Here is a 12,109-nt window from a genome sequence, read left to right as displayed (position 1 = left end):
TTGAACATATGGCAGCAAGGGTTACTCATTAACCCCTTGGAGTGCTAAGGTGCATGTGCTGAGTATCGTCTAAAATGCCAAGGGGGTCAGATATAAATTCATTGGTGCACGTAATGTACATGGTATAGTAATAATAGGGGAAATTAGGAACAATATTCATGAATAAGTGGTAAAAGGCCATAGCTAAATTTAAAACAATAAACATATTAGATATATGGGGAGGTATAAAATCTGAACTGCATAATATAGTCCAGACCACCAGATTCACAGTCGGACCCTGCTGGCCATCGATGGTGCATAACTATGCAATGGATAACCATCGACAGCTATTGCGCTGAGACTGGTGTTACAACGTAAGAAAACAAATGCATGCCGACACATTATGTGTCAATGGGGCTACTAAGGTATACAGTTATTTGATGGCCCATCTAGTCTGCCCTATTAATCTACCAGCATGTTTTTGGAGTGTGCAGGCTAATATAGTATGTGCTAAGGGGGTAGCTAATAGTTTTCAAAAGTAGCCTAGTATGTCCCAGAATAACAATCGCAAGGGGGTCACTGCTGGTTAGGACCCGGAGGGCACATAGATGTTATATGGCAATTGGTGGCGCCTATATGCAGACAGGGGGCCCCAAAGTTAATAGCCCACCTCCAAGACGGGCGGCCTTAGACTTATATACTGTTACAATTATAAAATAGAAAAACTTGTTGATAAACGGGTGGACAAGGTATTGAAGTTATACAATGGTCCTGCTAGTAGCAGTGATGCTAACCACGGCACCACCATACTGCCCACTAACAGCAACTTCCTTCTAGAATTGCCACATTTGCGCATTGATTTATTGATTTGCAGTTTTCTATATAGTGCAGCAGATTCGGTTGCGCATTACAATCGTAGACAGTGGAAAAACAAACTGGGTAACAACAGACAGACTGGGAGGTAGGAGGGCCCTGCTGCAAGCTTACAATCTATAGATATTCTGTCATATTGCCCACTAACACCAATCTCTTTCTATAATTGACACTTTGCCCTTTGTGTTTTATGTCTCAATAAGATCAGCCGCAATCCCTAGGTATACAGTTCCTAATAAAAGGTGTTCGGCCCAGGGATCACCATTATCCAGTGCATTGGTGTAGAAATTGGGGCCTTATAACGGCATAGTAATAAATAGATTACATAACGGTAGAAGCTAAGGGCAACATAAGTAAAGATAAAAACTCTAGCATTACATTAATAATCAATAGTCCCAATTAAAATATTTCACACTAATACGTGTAAATTCATTGGTTGCTGACAACAAAATGAGTTTTTAATGGCCATATGCGTCCACATAGAAGGAAATATAGAATTTAAGATCCAGGGCAGTTAGCTATGGGTAAAAGGTTCCCGGTAACGCACTATGTAATATGAGTATAACGTAGATCACCGCTAACATTTAGATAGTAGCAATGGCTGGAATACATACATCGGAATTATAGCTTCCTTTAGCCTGTTATCCGATGGCCATAGCGGAAAGATCCGTCAGATATGGCCATATGTGGCAATGCCATAGTATCATGTTGATACCCACTTAAGGAGGTGGAAAGTACCTAGGGGATATATATTTATTCCAAAAAACTGGGGGTGTAGGTCGACACAGACAAAGGCCGACATGCCAAGCTACTTGAATGCCTTGGAGTCGCCATCACAGCGGCTAGATTCTATTCTAGGGGAGATTTAAGGCAGTAGGGGGAGATTAGTAAGTAGTAGCCTCGTAGGCTCATTGACAAGGTCTCACTATATGCATTAACATAACTCCAGCATTAGGGAAGCATGGCGCAGGAGGCACACACCAGGCAGATGGGTTAATGCAAGCGGCCGCACAGCAAGGGCAGTAGGACAGGGCCCAGTCACATGTCTCCACAGATGACAAATTGATCGAGGAAACGTGGAAAGAGGTGGAAAGCGGACCCAAATCGAAAAAGGGTGTTGAGGAGGCGTGGACAGCTGAGTCGGAGCAAGCAGGTTATGGGCCTTCCAGTGTTGAGATGGGGTCCTTTCAGGGTTCTTCCTTTTCTGCCCATGCTGGGTCTCACGCCAGCCACTCTTCACCGGAAAGGGCGGGGAGTAAGTAGCACGGCCAGGGCTCCCAAGTGCACAGCCAGTCAGGTATGCCAGTAGGCGGGCGAGCAAGCAAGGACACAGGAATAAGTGCAGGAGGGCGGCATGGCCAAGTGCGGTCCAATACGACTACACCGCGGATCCGCAAGGCTTGAAAGAGAGCCGCAGGCATGCCAGCCAATTACAGCTAGACATCATAGCCCTTTCTTTCTAAATGGAAAAAGGCTTAATTTGGAAGCTCACAGATCAAAGGGCCATTGCTACAGGGCAACCTTCATAACTGGTACAGCAGCTTTCAGCGGTGCAGTATTGCAGGCCCACTTACTTAACTACAGTAAAGGGAGTAAATGGGGCGAAAAAGGGACATGCTGCAGCCGGAACAATTCCCTAGAATGGCTGATAGGGAGAGCTGGGGCGCACGCTCACAAGACCATAGCTTGGTGAGGGAACTGCAGCGCGGCCCAAGCCATTTACAACCAGAAGATCCCTATGGTGCAGGATAAGGACATCAAAAATAGACCAAGAAGGAAAGGGGAGGCAGATAACTCTGGGCCCTTCCTCACCTGGGAGTGTGTGCCCAACAGAGCTAGCAGACCACTATGCAACAGTCAGACCAGTTGGGGGATGATCCTATCTACCACATTACGGGGGATCACCACTGACCAGGTATCAATTCAGCTGGATGTTGCGTAGATGCCTTGAAGGGTTAGGCCTCTCCCCAAGGGAATCCAGCACACATTCTTGCAGAATAGGGGCGGCTGCAACCGCGGCAAGGGCAGGCCGCACAGCGGAAGAAATTAGGACCTTGGGCCGATGGCGTTCCGCTAGTTACAAGAAGTACATCCGCCCGCATCTACTGCCATGAGGGCAGTGTGCCTGCCAGATTGCGCTAGTGCTTGGGTGGATGTTTATATGTCAATTGTGCCCATCCTACTCAGGGATTAACTACGCTCTGTTGTTTGGCAGAGCGTCCGGAGTTTTCACGCTTTTTTACCTGAACCGACGGACTGAATTCAATTCTATAGTCAATAGTCCCTCAGCAGGTCCAGACGTTTTTGTCCTCCGGCCGAGTAAACCCCATTCCCCAGAACCCTTCCCCCTTTGTGTCAGAAATGGGCGTTCTATTGGTACTTTACCAAATTATATGCAACCAAAATTGGGCATCAAAAATGTTCTTTTCTTTGGCAGATTCTCCTAAATAGGCATAGACAAGCATTCTTTTGCAAACCAATACTAATATCCTCTCACACATTTCCTTCCCTTAGAGGTGTGGCAAGCGATAGCCTCAGGGTATGGATGGTAGGTCACTCTTTTGTCTATTGGGCCACAAAGCTGGTAGCGTCAGGGGGCAAACCCGTATTCGCTGGCTCACGCCAGGTGAGGTGGTTAAGTATTTGGGACATGTCATGCATGAGCTTAAGGCGTTCCTGATGGTGAACATACGTTTGTATGGGTTGCCCGATATCTTGGTGATTCACTTAGGCGGCAACAACTTGAGGAAAATGTCCCAACTGGTGCTGCGGGCACAGATCTTGAGTGATCTGGGGGCCATTAACGCAGCATGGCCTACCTGCACCATAATTTGGTTGGAGAGGTGCAGGAGATGGTAGAGCAATAGATGAGGCTAGGAAGAAGCTTGACGCAGCGGTGGCACGGTGGCTTATAGGCGCCAGAGGGGCGGTCACCAAGCACGACCGAATTAGGTATCAGTGCCACCGTCTCTTCCGGCCTGACGGCGTCCATCTGGTTAAAGAGGGACTGTTTATGTCTTTGGAGGATCTGTTCCTTGGAGTGTCTTCAGGGCTATAGGTTAGAGCATAGGGCTATAGGTTATAGGTTGGGACCAGGACCCCCACTTTGGCGGGCAAGAACGGCAAATTAATTGATTTAGGTCTACACTAAGTGATGTTTATGCATCACACCAGTTGTTTTCGGTGCGCTCACCTCTCATTGACTATAGGCCTGCGCTGGCTCATCCACTCGCGGACAGCGACCCCACCCGGTCAGGTGGGCAGTCAATGAAGGAGCCTTACCACTTGTTGTTTAGGGAATACGCCATTACATATGTCGTGGGGTGGAGCTTAGATCACTAGCCGTTCTTTCTGGGCCACAATTTAATTATGGAATCATAGTACAGGTTGAGTATTCCTTATCCAAAATGCTCGGGACCAGGAGAATTTTGGATAACGGATTATTCCGTATTTTGGAATATTTTAATATTTCAATGATGTATTTTGAAGTATCTTGCATTTATGCTGTATAAACACATAATATACACACAAATATATTTTATTACCACATAAAATACACACAAATATATTTTAATTGTTAAAAAAACAAGGTTTCAAAACGTGAAACAAAATTTGTGTACTACAGTATGTTATGTTGTTCATCCTTGCTGGCGGGTCGCCAGAACGTACACGCTGGCGACCCGCCAGCAGCCTCGCCAGCGAGGAGACTGAGACGCACGTGCGACTCACGCGCACGCGCGTCTCAGTCTCCGTCGCTGGCGCGACGGAAACCCTGTCCGTCTCCGCCTCAGGGAGACGGACAGGGTTAGGGGGGGTTAGGGGGGGTGCGGGCAGGCGGCGGGGACCCCGGGGGAACGGATGGAAGCGCCGTCGGAAGGGGACGCGCGCGCCGCTCGTGCGCGCGCGTCCCCTTCTCACCATCGCCATGGCGCTGGCGGGGGATGGCGGCTGGCGACGCCAGTGCCATCCCCTGCAAAGATGGGACCTGACCCATCTGTATCTCAGCACTGAATTTGAATGCCAAGCAATCATTGTCTTGCACATATATAGTGCCAGTTACATATCATGTCCCCAGTGATGCTGTTACAAATGTCCCCAGTGAGTTTTTAGCAAAAAAAAAAAAAAATTTCACTTTCTGGAAAGTCCGTATTTCAGAATAATTTGGATAACGGATATTCGGATACGGGATACTCGACCTGTACGATCAATTAGCTTAAAGTGCTTTTAAATAAATTCAGCTAACAATTTCTGCCAAACCCAAGTCTCCGAGTCATTATTTCAGGTTTTATAAGGAAGTGTTGAAACGTGAAACTGTATACATGCATAAGGTCACACATAAGATGCTAGGATGTTTAATGGGCATTACGGTGTGTGGTATAATGTATAATGGGCATTACGGTGTGTGGTATAACGTTTAATGGCATTACGGTGTGTGGCACAATGTGTAATGGCTATTACAGTTTGTGGTATAATGTGTAATGGGCATTACGGTGTGTGGCATATGTATTGGGCAGTACCTGGGCATAATGTGTAATGGGGACGCCTTTTTCTGTACTAGGACACACCCCTTGCAATTAGGCTCCACCTATTGTTGATTTGGCGCCGCCCACGTGAGGCCTCTTCCAGATACTTTCCAGGGCCACTTTTATTCCCCAATCCGCCACGGTATGTATGTGTGTGTGTGTGTTGTCTTGTGTGTATCTGTCCAATGTGTAAGTGTGTGAGGTGTGCTACGTATATATGTGTGTAGTTTTCTGTGTGTGCGTATATGGTGTGATGTGTGTGTGTACAATGTGTACGTGTGTGTGATGTATTTCTCCAATTATTCCCATTGCTGAAAGCCTTCACCATAATGTTAGAATGTGTTTGCATTCATAAGCTGTGTACACAGTATCGCTTGCAATATGGTTGCTGAGCGACCATATTGCCAGTGATGTGTTTGTGCTGCAGTGATAAATCGCCAGGTGCGCGCTCCCGTGTTCTGCCTCTTAATGGTCGCAGGCAGGGCCGGATTTAGGGGTCTTGCCGCCCCCAGGCACCACACTGTTGGACGCCCCCCCCCCCTCCTTGTACCTGGCCAGCCTCTGGTCGGCACTCAGTCCCGTCGCCCGGCTCAGCCTCTCTGCCTTCACCTGCAGCTGCCGCTAATCGCACTGCAGGTCAGTGACGGAGCTGGAAAGCGGCCCCACCAGCGCGTCCTCCAGCTGCCTCTCCACGCCGCCAGAACATCTCTGCCTGCAGCGTGCAGCCCCTGCAGGGTCCCCCTGTCATCCTTCTACAGCTGGCGGCCGGCCACACTGACACCTCCGCCACCGCCGGCCAAAGTGTTCTGGAATCTGGAGGGAGAATGCATGCGGCCCGGCACAGGCAGCACCCACAGAGGGAGCATTATCGTTGGCTGCAGCACACAGTACAGCCTTGACCTGGCACAGATCACTAGCTCCAGGTCTCTATGGGCAGCTGTGCAAAGGGGTGATGTTAGTGCTCCTGCTTCCTGCTCGGCTATCCGGTGCTGCTGCCCATAGAGACCCGGAGCTAGTGACATGTGCCGGGCGAGGCTCCTGGCTGCCTGCCGCCCACAGTTTGTGCCGCCCCTAGGCCCGTGCCTCACGGGCCTAGTGGCAAATCCGGCTCTGGTCGCAGGTCCTGTGATCAGCTGTTTCCCTCTGGGCTCCCCTGGCAGAGTCTCCTGTTCATCAGCAACCATCTCTGGTCGCTGATGAAAACTGGAGGCTGAGCAATATACAGATGTAGCTTCTGTCATTCAGGCAGGACTGGCGGTGGATTCGCCAGCCCCCGCCATACACCGGAAGGAGACGCGCGTCCACTTACAATGGAGCTCCCCACCGCGTTGCTGTCGGTCCTCGCCGGCTTTCAGATGTCGATGCAAACAGATGGTTTTGCAGAAAATAGCGTTGTGCTCAATGCAGTGTATTGGAATTAAGCGTTCTGCTCAATACTCTGCATTGAGCAGAACGCTATTATCTGCAAAACAATCTGTTTGCATCAACATCTGAAAGCCGATATATTGTTGCCCGGTGTTTGGACGGTCAGTGCCACTAAAGAGAAGTCCCAGCCTTTACAACCTGGAAGGACAAGTCTTATATAACATGCAGAGACTTACGAGCAGACCGGACAGGTGCGGGTGAGAGACGAACCAACAGCTTTGACGCCTCTTCACACCCGCGGCAGGTCCGTGTGCTGACAGGACAGCAGACGCCAGACACAGGCAGGTGAGAGACGCCGTGTCGCATCATTCAGCAATCCCGTCTAAACTTCCATCTGATAGACGGGACAAGAGGGAGACAGTGGCCCTTATTCTGGTTGGTGCGGCCGGAGCCGCACACGGTGCTCCGGCCGCACAAACCAAGCCCCGCCCACGAGACGGATCGCCACGGCCGTCCGTACACGGACGGCTGGCGATCCGCATAAAAATGGTGGAGGCGTACGCCTCCACCATGGTGGGAGCTGCCCCCTGCATTCGATGGTCGTCGACCATCGAAGGCAGGTCCGCACGCCCCAGCAGCTCCCGCAAGCTGAGACCACACGGACAATCGTGCGTGTGGTAGCTTGTATGGGGGCTGAGAGCTGACATCCGGCGACGTCAGCTTTCCGCCCCCATGAGTTGCGTCATGCCCTCATTACCATGCATACGCCCCGCGTTTGCATGGGAACGCCCATGAAACGCGGGGCGTACACATAGGGAAATGAGGGTATGAAGCCCCTCACGCCCCTATACGCCCCCTTTGCGGCGGACGAAATACGTCTGCGGCGAAGGGGGCTGCACATGCGCAGATTGACCTCTGCGCATGTGCAGAGTAAAAACATCGGCGGTACGGCCGCACGCGGGCCGTACCGTCCGAATCTGAATAAGGGCCAGTGTGCTCACCTTCCAGTCCTAATATCAGTATAAACATCGCACTCGGGACCCCTGCTGTGTGCATTGTGAGTGGTTATCTGTGACACTTTACCCATTCACCAACTTATACGCCATACAATCAGTGCCGTTTCTACAGGCGGACAAGCCGTGCAGCAGCCCGGGGCGCCGCACGGCTTGTCCACCTGTTACACAGCCGGGGCGCCCGGCCGGCAGCTGAGCTTCCACAACGCCGCCTCCAAGTCCCGCCGCCACCACACGCCTCCGCGTCCCCCGCTCCCCGTCCGCAATGAACAGGCACAGGTGCCCGGCCGGCAGCTGAGCTTCCACAACGCCGCCTCCAAGTCCCGCCGCCCGCCTCCGCCTCCAAGCTCCCCGTCCGCATTGAACAGGCACAGGTGAGCCCCAGGGGAGGGGAGCGCATCGCGCGTATCTCCTTCCCCTCGCTCACTGTGTCATTGGACTGGCAGCCAATCAGAGGACCTCGCGGGCTGGCAGCCAATCAGGAGCCAGCCCGCTCGGTATGAATGGCTGACGGCTCAGGGACACGTGACATGAGTGAAAGCAAAGCACCAGCAGCAGCGGCGGGGGAGACCTAGAGAGATAGTGAGTTGTGCTGCTGGCACTTTGGGGGAATGTGTGGCACTGTGGGGGCATATTTGGCACTGTGGGGGCATATCTGTGGCACTGGGGACATATCTTTGGCACTAGGGGCATATTTGGCACTGTGGGGGCATATATATGTGGCATTGTGGGGGCATATCTGGCACTGTATGGGCACTGTATGGCACTGTGGGAGCATATGTGTGTCACTGGGGGCATATGTATGTCACTGTGGGGGCATATCTGGCACTGGGGACATATCTGTGGCACTGTGGAGGCATAGCTGTCACTGTGGGGGCATATGTGTGGCACTGTGGGGACATATCTGGCACTGGGGACATATCTGTGGCACTATGGGGGCATATATATGTGGCACTGTGGGGGCATATATATATATGTGGCACTGTGGGGGCATATATGTATGTGGCACTGTGGGGGCATAGCTGTCACTGTGGGGGCATATATGTGTGGCACTGTGGGGGCATATGTGTGGGACTGTGGGGGCATATTAGTAAACGGCATGAGTTGTGCGACAGCGGCGTGTGGGGCATAATGTGTAATAGGCATTACATTGTGTAGAGTATTGTGTAATTGCCATCACAGTGTGGGGTGTAACAGGCATCATAATGTGTAATTGTCATCAGGGTGTGCCGCGTAATGTGTAATTGTCATCACGGTGTGCGATATAATGTGTAATTGTTATCACGGTGTGCGATATAATGTGTAATTGTCATCACGGTGTGCGATATAATGTGTAATTGTCATCACGGTGTGCGATATAATGTGTAATTGTCATCACGGTGTGCGATATAATGTGTAATTGTCATCACGGTGTGCGACATAATGTGTAATTGTCATCACGGTGTGCGACATAATGTGTAATTGTCATAACTGTGTGCGGCGTCATGTGTAATTGGCATCACGGATAAATAGTTTATAATGATTCAAGTAGCCTGTCATTGTTTGGCCTTGATCTGTGAGGCGCACTAGGTCACTGTGTGGGCCTTTATATTTTTATGTCACTGTGTGGCCTTCAGCCCGCCAACTAAAGTGCGGGAGGACAATGACAATTCCTGCGGTAACCAATGTCTGGTCATGCAGGTTGCAAAGGTGAGATGTAAGGTAATTGTTTTCCTGCTAGACCACGCCCTTGTATTAAGCCACACCCCTTCTAAAAATAAACCACGCCCCCATTTCGGCGCGCGCGCCATTTTATTCCTTTGCCCTGGGAGCTAAATTGTCTAGAAACGGCCCTGCATACAATACTAGTAAATGACTGTTCCCCTGGCTTATTAAAGACTGCTTATTATAGATGCCATTCAGATTTATATTGCACAATATTTTGCATTGGAATTAGCAGCGATTTATATTGATAAATCAGATACTTTTTTCAAAGATATCTTGATGTATATACTGTATATATTTGGTATTTCATGTATTTAATGTATGCTTTTTAATTGTGGTGGCCACCATATTAAATTATCCTTATTACTAAATAAATATAATTGTTTTATTAATTAAAGAGCAGTGTGAGTTCATACATGGTGTGATTGGTTAACTCTGCGCAGAGCTTCCACCTCTTTGTCTTCTGTCCTAAAAATTGAAGCTGCTCTGTATTCTTAGTCCAATCAAAATACCCAGCGTGTAGACATCAACACACTAGAAGCCTGCAGCTCAATAAATCTTTTTTAATAGCTGAATCTATCAATAGAATTATTTTTATTATAATTTTTTTATGATTACTATTTTTTGAATCAGCGCCTAATAATTGAGCTTGATATTTACAGGGATACCCTTAAACGCTGATCGTTACCCTGCTGCCGCCCCCTGCCCTCCCTTCCCAAGTGTGAAACATGCCAAAGCCATTCCTTACCATAGGGGTAGGGAATGGCTTCCTAGCATGGGTCATGACTAATCTACACCAGCCCTGGCCTAGATGAAGTAAACATGACGCATATGTATATGATGCACAATGTATGTTATGTACAATGTAATACAGGTATGTGTGTGTGTAACATCCTGCGTGTGGTGCATTACAGACTACCCATGGACTCCTGTTGTGGAAGAGATACTGCCACCCAGAATAATTCACAACACCCCAGTCTCCCTGCAGTGTAATATCTCAGAGTACTTCCCGGACGCTGTCAGTGTGCGGTGGCTGCGGAGGAAAGGCCAGGAGATATGTGAGGAGACTGATGCTGTGTATCTACCGAACATCCAGTCACAGAGAGATACAAGTAACACGTATAGCTGTACAGCAACGCTGACTATCGTCCCCACACTCACTGTCCACCAGGGGGCAATATACATCTGCCAGGTGCTGCATCCCTCTCTGGAGAAACCCATAGAGACAAGCACAGGAGAACTCAGGGTCCTGGGTGAGTGTTCTCTAATCATTGTACACATCACACACTACCGAGGATTTTGTGACAACAAGTGGAACATGGAATGAGGCAGATGACTTTTCTGGTCACAAAGGTATACAGCAGGGTAGATACTGGGAGGAGTGACACAGATGATGGATCTAGGTGGCGCCATCTAGTGGTGGATTTACACACCAACACCACATGTATCCTCCCTGATCCCTCAGACTGGCAGGCATGTAATACATCACATTACATACATGATTACATTATACCCTATCTCCTGCCATTTACTGTACATTATTATTTATAAGTTTGATCCTTCTATTATGTAAATGCAGTGTAATGATATATGTAGCCTGCAGGTGTCACTGCTGCTGTTGCTGTCTATGGAAAGCATTAGGCTAATAGTGAATCTTTGTGAAACAAGCCACCTCAAGACACATACAGTATAGCTGCAGTATTACACAGGTGATACTGACTGACGCATCGTACAGCGATGGGATTATCCTGGGTCCGGGCAGTGACAGCAGCTGCTACATCTTATGTGTAAATATGTGATCACCGGTCCGGTACCCGCATAATGTAATCCTCTAATCTTGTGGGTCTTTTCCAGCTAAACCCCACATGGCGGATCCTATAAAGGTCACAGAGTATTCTTCTCGTGTTGTGTTCTCCCTGAGTCTGCAGACATTCTGGCCTGATAATATAAATATAATGTGGGGCTATGATAATAGTAAGAAAACATTTCCATTATGGCACAAACAATCAATTACAGAACACGATGACGGCACGGCTGATGTCACCAGTGAGTGCAGCATTCCTATCCTGGGGTTTGCTGACCCTGAGGTCAGAGTGTATGTAACATGGGATCACGAGTCTATGGAGGAGGCGGAGACTAGATCACTGTCTATAAGAGGTAAGAATGTACTGTGTATAAGGGGGCACTAACAGTGTATTATAGAGCTACATATACTATACCTGGTGCAGGACAGGCACCAAACCTAATAACCTTACATGTTATAAATGTATTTCTAGAATTTATAATCTTTAATTAAATCAATAAAATGGAATCAGTAAATGATTGACCTACAGTAAGGGGGATACTCTTTTTGATTCGCAAGGCTGCAAATTCACAGCCTAGTGAGTCAACCAAACCCCACCTGGCAAATGCCGGGCCGCCTCCCCCCCCCTCCTTCATACCGTGTGTTCGCACGCACTGGCTGCAAATGGATGTTTAACATAAACATTTATTCACAGGCTGTGGGGGAACACCCACATCATTTGATGGTCGCTGGCCATCGAATGATCTGGAAGGCACACGTTCATCTAAGGTTGCTCTGAGGTAACCTTAGATGTGCGTGGGCATTATGATGGAAGTGGGCGGGTAGATGACATCCAGTAATGTCAGCTG

The 12,109-nt window shown here is 49.0% G+C and overlaps 1 protein-coding gene across 2 annotated transcripts in view; it reads left to right on the top strand.

The window, feature by feature from the left end:
* LOC146053259 (uncharacterized) overlaps positions 1 to 12,109 on the top strand; it is a 185,275-nt gene that overhangs the window by 109,884 nt on the left and 63,282 nt on the right. For both annotated transcript variants that reach the window (XM_083167962.1, XM_083167963.1), the window contains 2 exons: positions 10,372 to 10,710; positions 11,312 to 11,614. In XM_083167962.1, coding sequence (XP_083024088.1) covers positions 10,372 to 10,710; positions 11,312 to 11,614 — 642 coding nt within the window. The remainder of the gene's footprint in view (positions 1 to 10,371; positions 10,711 to 11,311; positions 11,615 to 12,109) is intronic.

This window comes from Crinia signifera, unplaced genomic scaffold (genome assembly GCF_055691185.1).
Source record: "Crinia signifera unplaced genomic scaffold, ASM5569118v1 HAP2_SCAFFOLD_132, whole genome shotgun sequence".
Lineage (NCBI taxonomy): Eukaryota > Metazoa > Chordata > Amphibia > Anura > Myobatrachidae > Crinia > Crinia signifera.
Note: the sequence above shows the minus strand (reverse complement) of the source record. Positions and strands in the feature narration are given on the sequence as shown.